This window comes from Martes martes (assembly GCF_963455335.1).
Source record: "Martes martes genome assembly, chromosome: 1".
NCBI classification, from domain to species: Eukaryota; Metazoa; Chordata; class Mammalia; order Carnivora; family Mustelidae; genus Martes; species Martes martes.
In genome coordinates this window covers 8,553,802-8,575,275 of record NC_137888.1, presented here as the reverse complement: position 1 = coordinate 8,575,275, position 21,474 = coordinate 8,553,802, and the positions used below count along the sequence as shown (strand labels likewise).

At 49.3% G+C, this 21,474-nt stretch overlaps 1 protein-coding gene across 1 annotated transcript; it reads right to left on the bottom strand.

The window, feature by feature from the left end:
- Nucleotides 1–3,576: 3,576 nt before the first annotated feature.
- On the bottom strand, nt 3,577–16,524 carry CLDN14 (claudin 14). Its single transcript, XM_080816372.1, has 2 exons — nt 16,348–16,524; nt 3,577–4,678 (listed from the first exon to the last, which is right to left on the bottom strand). Exon 2 carries the CDS (start codon nt 4,629–4,631, stop codon nt 3,918–3,920), a length of 714 nt encoding a protein of 237 aa, XP_080672498.1. The 5' UTR covers nt 4,632–4,678; nt 16,348–16,524; the 3' UTR covers nt 3,577–3,917.
- Nucleotides 16,525–21,474: the final 4,950 nt, after the last annotated feature.

The window sequence follows — 21,474 nt, the reverse complement described above, 5'->3', positions numbered from 1 at the left end:
TTTAATCTACCTTAGCAGACCAGAACATTTTCTTTCCAGAATCTTCTTCACTTCAGAAAATAGTAACCCCTTTCTTCCAGTTGATCTAGCCCCAAATCTTGCCATCATCCTTGAAGCCTTTATTTTTTTCACACCCAGAAGCAGGACCTCAGTAAATCCTATGGGCTCTGCCTCTAGGCACACCCTGTTCTCTTCTTTCCTTTCCAGCCCGCCACCTGGTCGACACCCACATCTCCTGCCCAGATGGTTGCCATTCATGCCATTCCCTCTGCCTGGCACGGAGAAAATAAGGAGGGACCAAGGCAGGGAGAAGCAGGGTAGCATTGTGGCCAAGTATGGGCCTTTGGGGCCAGGCACTGAGGGCGAAATCCTGGCCGTCTTCAGTTTATTGCTACAACGTAGTACGTGATTGTTGTATAGATTGTGAGTGAGCCAGAGTTCTCAGATTGTTTCCATTTAGGGTGACAGTGGGTGACATGAAAGCAGGGTTCTCTGCAAGATGTCAGAGGCCTTTGATTTCAAGAGGCAAAACCCATGAAAGCAATCAGAGTGTGTTATCCAAGAGGGGACACCCAGGTGCTTCAAGTATGGAAGGGGTGTGGATCCAGCTAGTGAAGTGGCTTCCCAGAGACTGGGCCGGGTACAGAGGTTCACAGGGCGGAGGTTTCCAGCCTCTGCTCACACAGGGCCAGGGAGGCCCTGGGACATGACGGGCAAGACTATGGTGATGGACGGGCGGTGGCCGAGGAGGGGCATGGAGAGACCCCGGGCTGTGAAGGCATCGGCGCCGGCAGTCAGTGGGTAACAAGGCATCCCCAAGGACTAAAGACTGGCCTTCACCCCTACACATCCAGGGCCTCCCTTAGTGCTGGGGCCCAGAGACATCCTAAATGCAGGGGAGGGAACCAGAAAACATGGCAGGCTTTAGACCTCTCTGGAGCAGAGCCAAACTTTGATTTAGAGAAGCAAAGAAATGTAGCATTTCTTATCCCATGAGAGTCATCGTAATTTATATCCATAACAACGGTGACTTATGTTTCCTTTTTATTCTGAAATTTGGGGTTGTGTGTTGTACCTCCAAAAAGAGATCATACTGTCGTCAAAGCAAACTTGGTTAAGACCGCCCAGTCCTGAAGATTTGGGCCAAAACAGAAACAGGCATCTATTTGTTGGCCCTGGTGGTAATTTGGCGAAAGAGGGGCCTGTGTGGCCTGAGGTACTTGTCCTGGGAGTGAAGGAGGAAACTGGGAACTGCCTTCTTACACGCTGTTACTTGAGAGAGAGAATCAAGGTCCTGTTCAGACCTGCTTCCTGTTTGGGCTGGCCAGCCCTAGGACAGAGCCGTTCACGTGTCCCTTCTTGTGTATTGCTTCCTGCTTTCTATGGGGACCCAGATTTGGACCTCTGGGTCTGACATCATCATGTTTCACCAGTCCAGCCAGAGCCAAGTTAACAGAAGCTCTATGGAGAGATGATGTGGACAGAACCATACCTGGTCATGGACTAACGTCTTAATTATTTGGAAATAGTCTGGATGTAAAAGTAATTAGACTGTGGGTCATGGCACTGTTTGAGTGAACATATTTGTTCCCCGCTTATCTGTCTGGCTTTGAATCCTGGGTCTTTTACTCACTGGCTTGTGACCCTGGGCAAGTAACTAATCTCTTTGTGCTTTAATCTCCCTCCTTGTTAAAAGGGGTGGGGGGAATAGTGTTTATCTCATTGGGTTCTCATGGTTCTCATTGGACCAAATTAGTAAACAGGAAGTATGCCTGGCACACAGTAAGTGAACAATAAACTGTAAGCACTATTGTTATTGGTCTTTGCCCTGAGTAGGAGATAGGGACACATTTTATCTCAGCAGTGACCGAATTCAAGAAAGAATTTGGGAAAAAAAAAAGCCATTTTACGTTTTTCTTTCATTTGTAATAGGTCTATTACCTAGCATAACTTCACCAGACACCTTCTAGACCACGGCCATCAAAGCAGGACTGACAGAATGTCATTCTGTTATTAGAAGATTTTAGTTCCCTTCTTTATTGGTTCAGATTGATTTATTTTTATAATTTAAAGAGTAGGTTAAAATTGCTTGTTTCATCCTACATGAATGATGACCTTTCTGGTCTAACTCCCTGGCCTGATGGGATGGCAGATCCCAGCCCTCCTAGCTTCTCCGTGGTCAGATAAAGGCTAAAACGTACTGCACCCTCACCTTCCAAACAGACATTGTCTGGGGTCATAAGGTCAACAAAAAGTGGTATAGGTCTGCTCCTTTAACCCCCACTTTTCCATGTCAGGAAGGTTCTCCTATTGCCAGAACTCAGCAATGGGTAGTTTAAGGTACAGTCTTAACTGGTCAGGCCTCAACAAACCAGAGGGTCTCTCAGTGGACACACATTACTCCCGAGAGCCTCCGCCTGCAGGAGAAGCACATGGTGGCTGGGTTTCTTGTTACCATCTCATTGTCCTGGTCTGAGCGCCTGGAGGATCCTGTCAGGAGGAAGCAGGAAGTCAGCAGAGTATAAACCCACCTCTGGCCTTGTTGGGTTCAGGGGATCCAGGCTGCAGCTGGCCTGGTCCCTTGACTCTTGTCCAGGCGGCTCCCCTTCCACCCCCCACTGGTCCTGGTTGCCGCACCAGTGAGCCTGGCCAACTGGCTCCATGTTTGTCCCGACCCGGTGTGGCTCTCTACTTTGCAGGCAGTTGCTGCTAGAGCCTTGGTGGTCCTTCTCCAACACCCCTTGAGAATGGAGGGATTTCTATAATTGCTGCCCCGTGTCTAGGTGTCAGGTCCGGCCCTTCCACAGGACGGGGTATGTTCTTTACACGTTCAGAACTCGAGGTTCTGGACAGAGGCAAGAGCAGGGCACCACAGGGCACATGATGGGAAGGCTATGAAATGGATGGACGTAGCGGAGGACCATGGTCCCTAGGCTAATGGGAGAGCAGGGTGTGTGTGTGACCATGTACAGCTCTCTGATCCTGAGATTTAGATCACAGCCAGAAAGCATCATCAATGTTCTTAAAGCAGCCAGAGCTCATCTGGTCCTCTCAGCAGTTCTCTCCTGCTAAATGAGAGGCCAGCATACTCATTACCCCTCTGATGGCAGCTGCCATCCTGCGTCTGTCCCCAGAAAAAAAGCCAGTGGTGTCTCATGGGGCCCTTGGGCACAAGCAGTGCTCCTAACTGGGCTTCTTGCCAATGCCCAGAGAGCCAAGCAACCAGGCTCCTTTTGTTATGTTTTTAATGCTGACTTTCGCTTCCTTACTAGTGGGGGCTACTGGTCGAAAACATTAACTTTACTGTGGGGTTTCTGGCAACCATCTTTCCTCCTAGGAAGTCCTGCACTTCCTGCCCTGCCTCTGGGCTTCAGCTGGAGTGACTGTTTTCAGTGGGTGCTGCTCAAGCAGCTTTTAGACAAACATCAGCCCGGCCCTTCTCTGATTTTCCCATCATGTGTGGGTTGGGGCCACTCCCGGGGTGTCCCCATTGCTTTGCAACATGGGGCCCTGACAGCGTGCTGTGGTCATAAGACCCCAGCAGACAGAACAGACTGGAAACGGAAGCAGATACTGTCCATTTCATTAACAACCACATCCAAAGGTTTATTTCTGTATTGCAAACAAACCCCACAGACCAAACTTCCAAGTTGCCTTTCATTCAGCTGTTATTAAATCACCCACATAAATACATATAATAAATAAAAAACCAGAAAGGATGAAGTCTTTGGTATATAGAGCTTCTCTCCCCCTCTTTTCCCTCCTTCTCTGTGTTCTAAGCCCACTCCCTGGTGTTCATATTATGCCTCTGGACACAAAAGAGTAGTCCAGAAGTCAGCTGGGTGCCGGGACCGGCAGAGGTGCGAGTCCGGGTCCTGCCCCGTCTGTGCGCTCGGGGAGGGACCGGCCCTGGGCACTCACACGTAGTCGTTCAGTCTGTACCCGCTGAGCGAGGCCGAGGTGGCCGAGGGGGCCCGGTTGTCCTTGAAGGCCGCGGGGGGTCGGTAGGCGGGTGCGGTGGTGGCCGTGGCGCCCCTGGGCTGGGCCTGGTAGGGCCTGGAGGGCGCCTCGTCCTGGCAGGAGAGGCAGAGCAGTGTGCCACCGATGAGCGACAGGGACGAGGAGATGAAGCCGAGGTACAGGGCCTGCCCGATCTCGAACTTCATGCCGCTGGGCAGCAGCGGGTTGTAGAAGTTCTGCACCACGTCGTGGGTGGTCCAGGACACGGCCACCATGCACAGCAGGCCGGCCAGGATGAAGAGCGCGCCGCCCAGCACGGCGAACGTGGTCTTGGCCGGCGTGCCCTTGGCGCAGCGGGTGCACTTCATGCCCACCACGGCGCAGGCGCAGGCCACGCCCGACAGCAGGCAGGAGATGACCATGAGCGCGCGGGCCGCCTGCAGGTCTCGGGGCAGCGCCAGCAGCGAGCGGTAGATCTGGCACTGGTAGATGCCCGTGCTGTGCCACACGCACTCCATCCACAGCCCCTTCAGGTAGGACACGGCCGTCAGGATGTTGGTGCCCACGTGCGCCGTGCGGCGCCAGTGCGGCAGGATGGTGGTGATCAGCGTGCCCACCAGGCCCAGGAAGCTGAGCACGAAGCCCAGCAGCTGCACGCCCGTGCTGGCCATGGCCCCGCTGGCCGGCGGCCGGGCTCGCTCAGGCGCCCGCCGGAGTCCTGATGAAGCCGGGAGGCGGGGCGGGGAGAGAGAGGAAACGGGTTAAAGATTATCTTGATGCCTTTATTTCTGCCGCCGAAACTGAGTTTTCCATAGGCAGTTGGTAGAACAATTAACAGTTTTAAAAATAGTTTCTGCGACTTCACTGGGTGATGGGGTCCGCTGCCCGCCAAAGACAGTTTCCCCCGGAAGGCTCGAAGGGGAAGCGATGAAGGCAGACATCGGGCTGGCCTGTGCTTCCCAAGGACCCCAAGGAAGGGCAGTCCAGAGCCCCCTCCTGATCTGTCAGCACTTAGCAAGCCTTGTGGAAAGTTCTACCTTATGTCCACCCTAAAACACTAATGCTGCGTTCGAATCTCCTTCCGTACCCTCTGGTTAGTGGTCACTTTAGTTGTTAAACCAACACAGGGACTGACAAGAGTTAAGGTGTGTGCTGCCTATGGCTTAGAAATTAGCCTCGGATTGCCGGTCAGGATGAAATGTCTTCCAAAAGTGGGTGACTTCCCTGTGCTCTCGGGACGTGAGAGGGTTTGTACCCACAGGCAGGTCTGACGCTTTCTTCCAGAATTCTGGAGCTGGATGTGAATTTAGAGATTGCCCACGGATGCCAGGGGCCGGGAATGACCAAGGTCACTGTGCCTGAGGTGCTGGGGCAGGACCACAAATCAGCAACCACCCCTTCCAGCAGGCCACCTCCTCTCACACCTCTCTGCACAGGGGTGGGCTTGCTGTGAACCAGGTACTGCTATAGGCCTTCCAGACAGACAGGAATGCAGAGCCATTTCCAAGGTTTAAAAAATTCTAACCATGGCAAAACCCAGCACATGTCGGCGGGGCAAGGACCCAGGACCTATGTAGTGACAGACAGCTAGGGGACACTCAGGAAATATTAGAAGGGAGGAAGGAGAGAAGCAGGGAAAAGGAAGTGAGGAAAGAGTAAGGGAGGAAGGAAGGAAGGTGGGCGGGTGAGCAGAAATACCCCGGTGGACCCCACGGGCTCCTCTCTGGCCTGGGGCAGGGTGACCATCCGTGTTGCCACCCCCACCCGCTGGGTGACTCTCAGGGGGTCTTTCTGGCCTCAGCTTCTTTCTCTAATATGAGGGAGCTTGACTCCGTGGCCCCAAAGTGTCTCCTGGTCCTGAGGACAGACAAGGGATGCTTCTCGGCAGATGACAAGTCACCGAAGCATCCGGAGCCAAGGAAGAACCCAGTAGGCAAAACCCACTTCTTCCTTCATGTCAGTTAATCGAGGGAAGGCTGCAGGGAGCGAGCTGTGGGTCGGTAGGGTCTCTCCCACCTGGGCCACACAGACACTCCCCGCAATGGTCTTGAACCCTGGGTCCTTGGTGGACAAAATCCCTGCTCCATTACGGTGCAGGATTTGGGTAGTGATGAACACGTCACATTTCCACTGGGGGCCTGTACCATCCTCTTGCTGGATTTAAAACTACGTACTGGGCTGAGATGTCTTAGCCTCATAGCAGGTGATTCTTGGTTCTATGCAAGTTAACAAGCCAGACCAGGGGACAGTGAAACACTGTGGTGCTGAACAGGACACGCAGTCCTCTGGCAGTGGGGACAATATTAAGGTTAAAACACATGGGGGCACCTGGGTGGCTCAGTGGGTTAAGCTTCTGCCTTCGGCTCAGGTCATGATCCCAGGGTCCTGGGATCGAGCCCCGCCTCGGGCTCTCTGCTCAGCAGGGAGCCTGCTTCCCTCTCTCTCTGCCTGCCTCTCTGCCTACTTGTGATCTCTGTCTGTCAAATAAATAAATAAACAAAAAATCTTTAAAAAAAACAAAAAACAAAAAAACCCACGCCTGTGCAAGGATGATTTGTTCAGGACACCGTGTTTTTCACACACACTTCACACTGACTGGCCACCTGCACCTTGTCTCCCCACGAAGGATTTTTCCCTCCACTCAGCAAGGGCCCAGTTTGTGGAGATGCTGGGCTCGGGGTGTGTGTGTGGGGGGGGGGGGGACCCTGGCAAGTCCCTGCTGCCCAGAGCAGGGCTGGCTGTACTGCAGTCACCGTGAGGGAGGAGAGGGTCCCACCCAGGGGTCGCTCTGCTGTGGGGGCCAGGGCTGCTTCAGCGACACCCCCCTCCCCCCCCCCCCGATGTGCCGAGCAGCCTGGCCGAGCTGACACCCAAAGCGCCAACTTCCAGATGTAAGCGATGCCCGGCGCTGCGCAGACACAGTGCTGCCCAGTTTATTCCCCATCGTGACCCAGGGATGCAGCAGCCGTTCATCCTGTTTTATACACGGGAAAACTGGGAGGAGGGGAGGAAGTACTATGCCTGACCTGGCTGGTCTTCTCTGTAGTTTAATTCCTCCTTCAAACACTTGCTCAAGTAAATAGGAGTGACACTGCTGTGAAGACCTCCCGGGGGTGGGGAGAGGAGGGGACGGGTATCATCGGTGCCTTCTAGAGAGTTGACTTTTCTCCCCAAAGACGTCCCAGAACATTGGTCTCGGTCCTTTTGCAGTGGTCCAGGTAGCCAGAGTCAACGACCGTTCTGGGAGACTGGGAGGCTTTTGGTGTGAAATCGGGATAGTCCCAGGCCAACCCGGACACTTGGTTCCTCCAGGAAGTCCAGAGGCTTCGGACTTTTCCAGATGGCCTTTGGGATGCTTCCAGTCCTGCCTGGAGGCTGTCCCCAGGCTGATGGCCTCGCAGGCTGTCCCCGGTCCAGGACATTCTGAGGCTTCTCAAAGCTCTAGCTCGTCAAGGTCAATCATTAAGTACACTGATCCTCAAGAATGTGGCACAGAAGCTAAGCCTGCCTGACCCCATTAGTCTAGGGAAGTGGACCAGAAGTTTATTGGAGGTCTAAATATTTATGGAGAACCATGAGTGCTAATTTTAGAAACCATTAGGTTTCTATTTTTAAACTTGTACTGGAAGGATTTGCTAATTTAAGAAGTGGGTGTTAATGAGCCCCCAACTCCCAGCCACCAGCTCCCTCACCCCTTCCCGGTAGTTACCAGCAGCTGCTACTGGCATTAGGTCATAATTCAACTTCCCCGCAACCACTTTTCGCTTTGGGGCCTTTCGGTGGAAAAACAACTTCAGATGAATGCATCTCCTTGGAAACCACATAAAACGCATCCCTGATACTCCGGAAGGATCTTGCCCAAGCATGCCTCCCAAGAGGGGCAGTGCGTGCAGAACTCAACAAGCCAGCCGTGTTGAAGAGCTGCGACTAGCTTCACCTATGAGCCACTCTTTTCCTGCAGATGTGTGTGTGCTTGTGGAAGCATTTGCTAGAGAGACGTGAGTCCAAGACAAATATGGTTCTAAGACTCAAGTTCCAAAAAGACCTTGACAGGCTGGGTGGGTGGGGCTGAGCGTAACAAGATAAGGCGTTCCAGGAATAAATGTTAAGTCTTGCACTGGGGTTCACAAAGTCCCCAAAGCACACTCCTGGGTGGGTAGTACGTGGCTTAGTTGTGTAAGGGAGCAGGGTTTAGGATTTAGGATTTGCAGGATGTCTTGCGTGAGGAGTGTAGATGTTAGGTGGGTTTGAGAAGAGCTGGTGACTGCTGGTCTTCTCACTGCTCGTAGTATGCGCACAAGCACTGTGAACCTCCCAGAAAATTCTGTGTAGCATTTCCTAAACTTACTTGACTAGAGACATCGTCTCTTGAACTTCCAAGGAAAACTTGAAATCAGATCACTCTGGCAAGCAGACCGAGAGGGTACAGGTCCCATAAAACTTTAATGGAGCAATGATGAGCTAGAGTTGCTAAAAAAGGCAAAGCCAAGTAATTTGATTTTGGGGAGGCTGAATGAGCACAGATAGGAAGGCCAGCAGGATGTAGGGTTTGCCCCCAGCAGAGTCTCAGAGAGCCCCAGGGCTATAAAGTAACATGAAAATCCATGAAGGGCAGTTGTGGAAAACACCAGGGCACTGTCGGCCCCTCAAGTTGGATCTGGTTTTATGAGCACCAGATCTGAAAGGTGAGGGTTTTTTTCCATAACTTTTATGTTGCTCCTTCCTCTGTTGTCTGTGAACTACATTTTTTTTTTTAAGGAAAGAAAGAATTAAAAAAAAAATAAAAAAGGAGTTGAAAGCTTTAGCACATGGTGGAGTTCAACCTCCCAGCCTGCCTGGACTCCAGCTGTCTCCCAGTGGCCAGTGGGGACAGCCTGGCTAGGACAAGGGACTGAAGCACTCTTCTCCCAGCCCCCTGCTCCTGCCTTTTTACTGTCCAGCAAAAGACGTCCTGGGCACATCTAGTTCATTCTTCATTCGCTGGACTGTGAGCTCAGCTCTCCCCTGGCATCCAGACGGCCTGGAGGGGTGAAGGTGTGAGGCCAGTAGGACATTTGAGTCACATGATGTCCCCATGCCTCAGAAATCTCACCTGTGGCTACCTGTAGCTGTCACCTACCTCACCCCTCGAAAACTCAATCCCATTACGAGTAGCTCACCTAGGGACAGGCATGGCATGCTGGCCCTTCCCCACCCACAGTGTGGAAGGGTGTGTCAGACCTGGCGTGGGGGTGATGGGGAAGGAGGGCACAGGCCAGGTGTGTGGGAATTTCTTTACCCTGTATCCCCTGGACACTCCTGTCTAGAGGAAGAGTTGGAAGGTTTGGCCACTCAGCCAATTTTCAACTTTGAACTGGCCTGCAGTGGGAACAGACTTATAGCCATCTGGGAATGAGCCAGCATACACACGTCTGCCCCAAGGGCTCCTGACGTGGTGTTGGGTCCATAGTGGAGACAGCATACAACCTGGCTTCCTAGACCTTATCAAGGAAAAGGAAGAGCTGCCTTTAAGGAAAAATGGTCCTTGGATTTCCTAAGTATGCAGAGTTGTTTCAACTTTGATATTCAGCAATTTAAGAAAATGTTTGGTTCAAAAACCTGTCTGTTCTTCTTGTCGCCTCAACTGGACTGGTTCTTTTTTTTTTTTTTTTAACTTAATTTAATTTTATTTATTTATCTGACAGAGAGAGAGATCGTAAGTAGGCAGAGAGGCAGGAAGAGGGAGAGGGGGAAGCAGGCTCCCCGCTGAGCCTGATGCGGGGCTCGATCCCAGGTCCCTGAGACCATGACCTGAGCGGAAGGCAGAGGCTTAACTCGCTGAGCCACCCAGGAGCCCCTGGACTGACTCTTCATTGTTGCTTAGCTATTTCACAAATGCTACACCTTAGGAACTAAGCATAAACTCAAAGTAGATTTGGATTCACCTTAATGAGATGAACTAACAAAACGAACATGAGAAAAGAAATGACTTTTGTGCTATATCCAAATGAAATAACTACACCTAGTATTTCCTAAGTATATGTTGGGCACTGTGTTTCTTATTAACGTACAAAGCAAACAGATCTCTTTTCTAGAAGCTCAGGTATACTCTGGAGGTACAATTATAATGCATCCTCTTACACAAATATATAAGAACCATGAGAAAGGGATCAAGTAATATCTTGGAAAAACCATTTCATACTCACTCAGGATGAGCCATACTGTGGAGTTTTGGGCTCTAAAAATGAAGTTTCCTTCATTACCATTCCAAACGTTCTGTAACTTTCCTTGGGTTATTTTTCAGACTGGTAGGCATCTGTAGTTTAAATTTATGAGGGTTTCTCTGCCATCTACAGATGTTGCAGAAGAACGGCAGTCTTTCTGTGACAGCCAGAGACAGAATAATTGTATGACTAACTTATTACTATCATGGTGGTTAGCGCTTGCTTGTGGTATTCAGGGATATCAATGTGAAATATCGTGCCCACATCATATAGATATGACAATTTATAGATTAAATTTTTCCCCTCTCTTTGGATGACCAAAGAAAAATCTATTTTTCATAACAAGCACTGGTTTGGGGAGAAGCCTGTGTTAATACAGATGAAAACCATGGCTTTGTGGTTAGACCATTTTCAACTCAATGAGACTGAACAGTCTATTGATTTTAGTGAAAACTGTAAGTTTAAGTAACTGCAGCCATAAAAAATTCTAAACCATTTCTCAGGAGGCATTATCTCTCTAATTTCAACTCACTGGATTTAATTAGAATCCATTACAAATACAGATAAGTGTTTCTAATAGAAATTATTGACTTTCATTTAATAAAATACACGGCTGTTTTTGCATAGCTGTTTTTCCTGGCAAGATGGTTGTCTAGATTTGCTATGTTGTTGTTTTTCCTTTTTCAAGTCCTAGGTGAATAAAAACCTGTTACACAAGAAATGTATTAAAAGGTATGGGGCGCCTGGGTGGCTCAGTCATTTAGTGTCCAACTCTTGGTTTTGGTTCAGGTCATGATCTCATAGGTGGTGAGATTGAGCCCTGGATTGGCCTCCATGCCCAGTGGGGAGTCTGCTTGAGAGTCTCTCCCTTGCTCTCCCCCAACCTGTGTGCCTGCTCTCTCTCTCTCTCTCACAAATAAATAAGTAAACCTCAAAAAAAAGCAAAAGGTAAAAAGACATGGGTATTGTCTAAAGTGTTAAATGAGGGGCACTTGGGTGGCTCAGTGGGTTAAGCCTCTGCCTTTGGCTCAGATCATGATCTCAGGGTCCTGGGATCGAGCCCCGCATCGGAGTCTCTGCTCAGCAGGGAACCTGCTTCCTCCTCTCTCTCTCTCTCTGCCTGCCTCTCTGCCTACTTGTGATCTCTCTCTCTGTCAAATAAATAAATACAATCTTTAAAAAAAATAAAGTGTTAAATGATGATTAGGTGACTCATAGTCAAAATATTTCAAGGGAAAGTTTTGTATAAGGGATGTTATAGGCTGAATTATGCTCCCCCCAAGAAGCTAATGTTGAAGTCCTAATATCTAGTGCCTCAGAATGTGACTTTATGTGGAAATAAGGTTGTTGCAGACATAATTAGTTAAGCAAAGTCATACTGGAGTAGGGTAGGCCCCTAAACCAATAAGACTGGTGTTCTTATCACAAGACAGCCTTGTGAAGACACAGAAAAATAGGGAGGACACTATATGACAGAGGAGGCAGAGGTTGCAATGATGTATCTTCAAGCCAAGAAATGCTATGACTTGCCAGCAACTCTCAGAAGCTGGGAGAGAGACATGGAAAAGGGTTTTCCTCACAGTCCTCAGAAGGAACCAACCTTGCTGACTTCTTGATTTTAGACTCCTGTCTGCAGAATTGTAAGAGAATAAGTTTCTGTTTTTTTAAGCCACCCAATTTGTGGTACTTTGTCACAGCAGCCCTAGGAAATCCATACAGGAGACTAGCTGAATGGCAGCATGGGAGGTTGTAGAAAAGAAGCGCTCATGTCTGAATATGAGAAGTGGATCCTTCCCAGAACAGGCATTGAGCAGAGTCTGGTGACTTCGCATTTGTCATGGAAAACAACAAGGCGGTAATTAGCTTTATGTCCCCAAGTGTAGAGGACAGAATCTAAAGAGAGGTTAGAGAGCACAGAGAAGGAAGAATTTGGAAGACTGTAGTTGTGGAAACTCAAGAGCAAGTGCCAACTACAGTAAGTAACCCATACAGCAATCAAATAACTCAACCTCTCCAGATTGGAAAAGTGTATGAACCCATTGATCCCAGGCTGTCAGGCTTTCCTGTGGAAATCCAGTAAAGCTCAGTGGTACCTCCCTTTGGGCCTTAATGTCAAAACAGAAATGAAAACAAGCAATAGGACATTGTCCTAGCTGGGCCAGAAACCTCCATGAATAAGGTAACTCTTCCATGAATTTTATAAGCTTGTGAAACTGAACTGGGAATATATTGCAGTGACTAAAAATGTGGTGTCAAATGAAAACATACAACTGAGATTTATTAATGCTAAATAAAATAGAGTTAAAAATGATGTTTAATGTTCATTCTCTGTAAATTTAGCTTTTTGAGCCCAGGTGCACAGAAGCTGTTACTTATTAATGCTAAGAGTAAAGCAATCACAGCTAAATGTACTGTTTGCAAAATGCCAAACATAGGCTAAGTGCTTCTGTTGGCATTAGCTTATTTAATCCTTTAAGAAATCTGTGATGTGCATGTTGTTGTCCCCATTTACAGATAGGGAAACCGAGGCTTAGAGAGGTAAAGTAACTTGTCCAAGATCACACCTGGGCTGAATCAGAGAGACCAATGCAGACTCCTGTAATGATCCAGGTAGATGATGCTAGCAGTGACAAAGGTGAGTGCTGAAAAGAGATCGGTGAGGCTGACAAGGTTCACTGACAGGTTACCTGTGGGGTGTGAGAGACAGGAGTCAAACACGGCCCCAGGGGTTCTGCTCAGGCAGCTTGAGGAATGCAGCTGCCATTTATTGAGAAGGTAAAGACAGAAGAAGGTGGGCAAGTTTGGAGGGCAAAGGGCAGAAAAGAATCTTGTTTTGAACATGTTGAGTTTGAGATGGTTATCACGGCCCAGGTGGGGACACCCGTGGTTAGACATAGACGTGCAGAGTTCAGGGTGGAGACTGGACTGGAGAAGGCCATTTGAGACACAACAGCATACACCTGGGATTAAGAGCCATGAGACTGGATAACACCCATAGACAGGGAAGGACAGGACCTGCCCAGTGACTCAGGAACCCTTTAACATCAGAGACTGAGTGATGAGGAGGAGTCAGTAGCATGGGGCACAGGAGTGGCCATGAGAGGGGACACAGCCCAGCGTAGTGAGTGAGGACAGAGATCCATGTTGGAGAGAGTGATGCACCAGGTCAAGTCATCAGACAAATCAAGCAATCTGAATGAATACTGAGAAATGATTGTGGGATTCAGCAACATGAAGGAAACTGCAGACCCTGGACAGTTTTGGTGGAATGATTGTAATGGGCTCAAGAGAGGACCCAGAAGGGGCAAATGAGCCCAGAACATTCTTTCAAGGACTTGGACAATCAAGTACCCCCCTAGCAAGTTTGTTTGGTTTGGTGATAAGTTTGTTCTTACCACACCAGTCCTCTTTCACCCAGCCCCTCCTGGGTACTCAGCCCACATCGTGTATCAATCTTGGCCAACATAGGGCATTTATATTTTCCTGGGTGGCCCCCTGAGAACAAATCTCCTGTCCTTGGCCCCAAAGAATATCACTCACGTCAGTAAAGATATCTGGCTCAGCCCTCGGAGGGAGACCAGCGATACTTCCAGGTATGTGTTTCTAAAATGTTTTAAGAAATTTAAAATTAATTGAGTGGGGTATGAAATTTCAGATCGCAGAAGTCTTCATTAAGGCAAAAGCCTCGCTGATGAAATAGCGCACGGTGTTTCTAGCTTAATCTTCAGACACATACAAAGGGCCGTGTTGTGCATTTTCTCTGAAGAGTACGGGCCACCATAGGTCACATTTGCCCGTTCTCAGGACAGGCTACATCATGGGCAGAAGCCAGTGCAAAATGAAAATGCGGGGCCCCTTGTTCAAAAATCATTACGAATTTCAAGATGAATGAAATACAATGCAGTGCATCCAACAAGCATGGGGCACTCCTGAGGGTGGGGTCTTGTGGGACCTGGCAGGTGGCAGGCCCTTGAAGCCTGTCCTACTGGTTACGGAGGGAGCCAGGAACTGGACGTTGGGAGTTTTCCTCCCTTAAACCCATGAGCACATCTCATTGAGATGTTGAACAGGAGACAGTTTTGCAGTATGCTGCAGAATAAAAAAATATGGTTTCATATGTTTATTTTTTCCTCATTTAAGTGTAGCCCAGATGCCTCTGTAAATGCCTGGCAAGGAGGAGCCTTTGGAGAACAAAGCTATTGCCGGCCTCCTGTGCCCGAGAGTGGCCTCCAATGGAAACAGACCTGTCGTTCTAAATCTGTTTTCACTTTCCTCTTGTTCCAGGGAAGCTGTAGGTGTGCCATTGGGTGTGCACGTCCAAGCCCAGGAGGGAACAGCTAGCTGCCTCTGGGTGGCTTGCTTCTTCTCGGAGACCCTGCTCCAAGCCCCCGGAGTCTGGCAGGGCCCCCAGCCCCTAGCGAGAAGGGGTGAGGTGCCTGAGCCCCAGCTGCTCCTTGTTCCTTCCAGGGTCCCCCACACGGGAGCCCTCTGAAAGCAAGCCCTGGGCCCCCTCCCGGCACACAGCCCCCAGTGGAAAATTCCCGATGCCTTATTGCTGTTGGCAGCCCCGGGAAGAAGCCTGTGGCCCTGGCGGCCGCTCGTCCCGCAAACAGTGTGAGGAGTATGAAGATCATCTGGAGGGAGGAATGTTTGCGTTTCAAAGCGCCAAGAATCACTCCTGAACTGGCAGGACGGACGGACCGCCTGTATTTTAAAACAAGACATCGGAAGAAGCCTTGAAAACAGACTCTTAGACTTCTTGTTCTGTGTAATGGGAGATATTCCCGGATAGAAACGACAGAACGACCTTTTTTTAAAGACAAGAATTGGCATTCAATTGTATTGATTTTTATCTAGAAAAACCTAGAAAACAAATATTTATAGTAACATTTTCATGGTACCAAAGGAAGAATCCATGTTCCCCCCCTTCCTTTTTTTTGACAGGTTTCTCTATAGATGCTTAAGAAGCATCGATCCCATTATAGATGTGGGTAAGTGACACACAGTAACCGTAAGAGATTTTTGCAAAGCAGATGGTGCCAGATAAGAACGGAGGCCGACTTCAAGTCTCAGTAATTCGAGCAAACAGCTCAGCCTTACATGACTCACCTGGCTATCTACCTCATAACAGCTGCTTCCCAGAACTGTCTAGAAGATGCTGAGATAATATATGTAAAAACCTGTAAGCGCTGTGAGGATGCCCAGCGAATGCAAGGCCTGTGCTGCAGATTTATGTCATCGCGGACAAATCCGTTCCTGACTCCATCCAAGCCAGCCTGGACACCCGCACTGAGCCCAGACCTGGCACGGAGTCGCCGGAGAACGCAGCAATGGGGCTCTTCTCTGGTTTCCCAAGACTTCAAAACTAAACCGAGTGATTAAAAGATTTTTGGTCTTGAAAACTGCAGGAATTAAATGTCTCAGTGGGAATGTGCAGCCAAAAGCCAGTGTCCTGAGTGACTCCACGTTTGGGGACCCTCTCAGGGCACTAATCCCGGATCCCTTTCTACTTTGCCTGTGGCCCTCCCAGCAGGCCTCGGGAAGACCGCCCATCCTGGGAAGACCACGGCAGCTGTTGGGATGTGGGGTTCAAGGTAGTTGAAGGATTAACTCACGGATCAGATTGCATGGAATTTCCCCCGTTTTACCCTTATTAAGAGAGATCTATAACTTTCCTGCCCCTTCTCCCATGCCAATGTGTGTGTGTGTGTGTGTGTGTGTGTGTGTGTGTGTGTGTTGGCGGGGAAGGGTGTGGGTTGTGGGGAGGATAAGTCTCCCACGTCTGGAAATTCTGGATGCTCTGCCTGGCCCTCTTTGCAGGAGAAACAAGCCAGTCGCAGTGCAAAGGGTCAGGGACAGTGAGCTCAAGCTGACGCCGCCTTGAAACACTCAACAGATTCAGACCTTGCCCCCAGACCGGGGCCAGCCAGTGATGAAAGAGTTCTGCCCAAACACTCAGGAACGGGGTCTTGACCTTCCTGGCTCATTAGGAACACAGCTGCCCTCACTCCTGGCTGCTGGGAGCCCCCCAGGGGTCCCCAGGCCCCCTCCAGCTGCCTTCTTGCCTGTCACCTGGAGAACACTTGCCTGCCCACGGCTCTGGGGGGCAGGGCCTCACAAAACCCCCAGACAATTGACTGTCAACCCCAAACCCTCCCGACTCATTGCCTCGCCCCAAACTCACATGCAGAGGCTCTGAGTTCCAACCGCTTCATCAGGTCCCTCGTCAGTGGAGCTGCTCCAGACCCTGGCCGGACCAGCCTGTGTGGAACCAGGATTCCTCTGGGACGCCGCCGCCCTCCAGTCTTCCCTCTTCCACCAACTGGAAGCTTCGAGGCCAGAGCATTTGAGAGAAAAGTATTACCTTGCCCTTTGAGAAGGACCTGCGTGGGCACAGGTGTTATCGGTTGAATGGTTAACTGCCCCGTGCACGATAGGAGGCAGCCGGGCCAAGGCGGACATTCAGGACCAACCAGAAATGTCATTTCTCCACTTTGGAAAAGTGCCCAATACATCTGAACATAGTCATCTCCTCCCTAAAACACCCTCCGGTGACTCTCCAGGGCGGCCAGCATAAAGCCTGGACTGCCCCGCCAAGCACCAAGGTCCATCCACGGTCAGCCCAGGCCACCTGCCTGTGCTCCCTGCGCCGGGCCCATGGCCTGTGCACTCCTCCTTGGCGTCCATACTCAAGACTCGCCTGCAAACAGCCTGATGCCTGCCCATGATCCAGCCCCTCCCGTGGCCCTGACCACCCACCATCCCCGGGGCCCGTCACCTGGCAGTTGTCCCCGTGCTGCTTGGGACTTTTATCAAATTGAGCAACTCAAGAGTTTCTCAACTTGCAGGCTGCTGTGCTCTGGACAAAAGCCATTGAATTTTGACCAACACGCAACTGCGTTTTATTTTTTCAGCCACAATTGCAAATATAGGCAGTTAGGTGATGTCCGCTGGTAGAGTATGGAACTGGGTGGGTCATGGGGCATGTGTGGAAGGAGGGACGATTTGCTTTGAGTTGGAGATAAGGGACAAGGTGAAATGTGAAGCCAGTGCCAAAAGAAGAAGGTGGCTTTCTTGGGATTTATGAGAAGTTTGCCTGGAGAGCCTGATAGGACTGGGCATAGTCCTCAAAGGTAGGGCAGCAACTGAGGGAACGGGGCTGTGCTGGGCATTCTGGGATACAGAATTTAGCTTGACTCATGTGTCTGTCCTTTTCTCACTGACTCCATCATGATGCTCCAAGGGCGGGGACTTGGGCTCCTGTGTTCTCTTCACGGCAGTCCTCTGTCTGCATGGTTTTGGTTGGTGCTTAGTGACAATGAAGGAGCTCAGCCACGGGCAAATTCCTCTGAGCAGGGACCAAAGTCTGGCCCCTGTGTCGCTGGCAATGGGAAGGTGATGGCAGAGGGGTGTCTTGTGGAAGCGCTGGGAGCTTGGAGCAGTTCCGAAGTGTCTGTTAGATTATTACTGATCGAGAACTGACCCACAACCAGACCCACACAGCTTCTTTTTTAAAATCTCTTCTCTAGAAGTAACTTTTGTAAACAAAACCATCTTTAGTTCAGAGCCCTCACAGGTCCAGAACCTCTCCTGTTCAGTGACTATCATCTACGGTAAAATGCACCCGCACGATCTGTAATTTTATGCTGGGAATTTGGGGGGATGATTTTTATCCTTTTGTCTTTGGGGGTGATTTGGCTACAAGTAATTCATTTAATTTACAACTGTCTTCGATATCTTGGCACTGATTGTGTATATTTGGGAAACTCTGCAGAGACAGACAAATGTAAACTCCAAATAGTTTCAAGAGATTATGATACTTTTATAAATACTACATTTAACAATGAACAAAGTGGACAGAATGTTATGTTTTGTAGACTTTTAAAAAATTTCCATTTTTAAAAAGATTTTATTTATTTGACAGACAGAGAAAGAGAGAAAGAGCAGTAGGACCCCCGCCCTGGGATCATGACCTGAGCCAAAGGCAGACGCTTAACTGACTGAGCCACCCAGGCGCCCCTATGTTTTACAGACTTTTGTTAAACCTTCGTTAATATCGATTTTCTCTGAAACAATTCATTCCTGTTCTGGGCTGAAGTGTGAAAACTCCGAGGCCCATGGCCCTGGCCTGTGGCCCCTGATGGACAAACGAGCCTTTCCTGGGCCAGAGGACGAAGACACAAGTTCATCAATTTACTGACTGATTGATTGATTGAGCTCAAACCTATGTGAGCAACAGGGGGCTTGGTGAGCAAGATAGACACTGCCCTTGCCCCCTCAGCGTGTGGGGTGCGGGCACACAGAGCCTGCTGCACACGCGACAGTCGGCAGCCAGGGAGGTTAGGCTTGGGGGCTCCAGCTCTCCTTTCCCACCCGAGACCCTCATCCTCGTTTCTCCTACCTGCCATCAAAGCCCACCCTTGGATTCTTAACATTTTTTCCCTCCCAGGAGGTATTTTTAAGTCTAAAGAATAAAGATATAATAGTGAAATTTCAAACACTAGTCAGGGTACAAAGGAGGATCGGAAGAGGAAGTTCTTGAGCATTTTCTAATACTCCTAAAATCATTCCATTGACTGGTGACTTCTGTCCTTGCGGATATGATAGAAGCCAGTAGATACTTCAGATTAGATGGATGGACGGATGCACAGATAGATGGATGGATGGAGGGATGCATGCATGGATGGATGGACGGACAGACAACAGATGGTGGACGACTATTTCACCTTTATTCTTTGATTTGAACTTGATTCATTTTCTGACTTCTCATAGAGCTGGGCTAAGGTCTGACAGACATTAAGTAGTTGGTAAAAAGTTTGTTGAATGAACAATTCAATGAAAGGGAGGTTATATATGCAGGAGCCCTGTGTTTTGGGGTTTCTGTTTTGGGCTCCTTTTGATTTGAGTAACACACAAGCAGGCAACTTGAGTCTGCAGTTAGCAGAGTCTTGTCTCTCTTCTTGGGGCAAAGACCTTTGCAAGCTTGACCTTGCTTAATTTATTGACAGCATATCCAATCGAAGCCACAAGACTCCCATGGAAACCTTTGTTCCAGATTTCATTTTAACTTGGCAGAGGTCTGACCTTGGTGGATTGCTCGTATTAGTAATAACAATAGTAAAATGATACTGAACACTAACATAGCACTCATTGTGTGCTGTTTGTGGCTTTAAGCACATTACAAATATTTACTAACTTAACCCTTAAAATAGCCCTTTGCTTTAGGCACTACTATTTACACCATTTTATGGGTGGGAAGATGGAGGCTTCAAGAGGATAAATGACCTGCCCAGGGTCACCCAGCTCTAAGTGGCAGAGGCAGGACTTGAACCCAGACAGATTGGCCTCAGTGTCTGGGCTCATATCACTATATACATCACATCCCCAACATCAGCTGGCAGCTGCCACGCTCCTGTCACTGAAGGAGAGTTTTTGCTGCCCCCTCACAGAGAGCGCTCTTGTGGGCACCAGGTTGGTAAGGTGCTGGTTTGGGGTCCTGGCATCGGCGACGGTATAATCTGTGGAGGGACCGGCGAGGTGGAGGCGGCTCCTTGCCTGCCTGCTGCCAGCTCAGGCGTGAAGAGAAGCCCAGCTGCGGCAAGGAAACAACCAGCCTCGCAGCCCTCACCACCCCACAGCGGGCTGAGGGGGAAGGGACAGGTGTGTGTCCATGTATCCATCCGAGGACTGGGCAGTCTGGTCTCTTTCCCGAGGAGGATAACCAAGGACTCGCGGGTCCTTCATGGGGAGGCAGGAGGGGCCAGACCATCGTGTTCAGCCACAGCCTACTTTAGAATTGGGGGCCCCGGCGCCATTTGGAAGAAAAGAAAAGAGAAAGTTGCTCTCTCAATTCTGGAGGAGCCCAAAATCCAGGTGGCAGCAGGGCCACGCTCCAGAGTGTCCAGGTAGGATCCCTCCTTGCCTCTCGCAGCTTCCAGTGTGGCTCGCAATCCTAGCCCTGCTCTGCCTGCAGCTGGTTTTACTCCCGTCTCTGCTTCTGTCTTCACTTGGCTTCTTGCCTCTGCGTCCCTCTCTTCACCGGGCATTTTCCTCTTATGAGGACACCAGACGTATTGAATGAGGGCTCAATGACCTCGTCTTCACTTGATTGTATCTGCAAAGACCCTATTTCCAAATGAGGTCCCCTTCCCAGGTACCAGAATTAGGACTTAAACGTTATCTTTTTGGGGGGGACAGAATTCAACCCATCACAGCTGGGGATACCTGTGGCTCACCAGTTACTTCTTACTATTTCTATGCTGTGGGATGAGACTGTGATTTTCATTAGGACCAGGAAGTCTCAGCTGGCAGCCTTGGTACCTGAATGCGGACTAAATTGATAGAGCAGAAGGTGCTGTACCAGTGAAGTTCATTTCCAAACACAGAGCAAAAGCAAGATGCTGTCCTACTCTACGCTTTGCTTTGTTTTCTGAAGCTTCTACCTTGGCTGCCTCAGGACACCCTCTCACCCTGAATTAAATGGCAACAAAGTGACAATGAAGGTAAACCGAGTAGTTATCTGGAAGCCATGCAGCCTCATCGGGGGGAACCCCTCATTTTCCATCAACTGTAAATCACAGCATTTGCCCGTTTCTTGAAAGAATCCTTCAGAAGTAGCTAGAGCTAATTGTGCTTCGTAGTCTACCTCGAAAGAGTGTTGGAAAGAATAATGGGTACATTTCCAAGTGGAAAATAGACAAGTGAACTGATGGCAAATGTATTTAACAGGGAAGACCATGGGGAAAATGAATTAAATAGGATCCTATCTATGCTTTTATCCTAGAAGACAAGGCAGATTTTAGTTCAAGCAGGGCTTCTCTGGTGCTGTCTGAACATAGATATGTTGGCTAAGGCTGGTCACTTGGTAGGAGATGGGAAGTTTCTGAAATTTAAACAACACATCTGTGAGACATGGCCTCCCTTTTATTTATCTGGTGCCCCTAATGCAGCTACCGCAGTCTCAGCAACACGTATTTCAATGTGATCTTGTATTTGCTAATGGCTCTTTTATACTGTGGACACAGGAAGATTTAACCTGTTAGATGAGATAGACACCAGGAATGCCATAGCCCAAGTGCCCAGAGATCATCTGATACGTAGTGACCATGAAAGAATTATGGCTTAAATACTAAGAGGCCAAAAGAATTGAAATTGGAAACTCAAACAGACTTTTCTACACCCATGTTCATTCCAGCATTATTCACAGTAGCCAAAAGGTGGAAAGAGCCCAAATGTCCACTGACAGACGAAGGAATAAGCAAAATAAGGTCTCTCCAAACAGTGGAATATTGTTTAGCCTTAGAAAAGAATG

Coding starts and splice junctions, on each gene's coding strand:
- CLDN14 (XM_080816372.1), bottom strand. CDS start 4,631: ATGGCCAGCACGGGCGTGCAGCTGCTGGGCTTCGTGCTCAGCTTCCTG.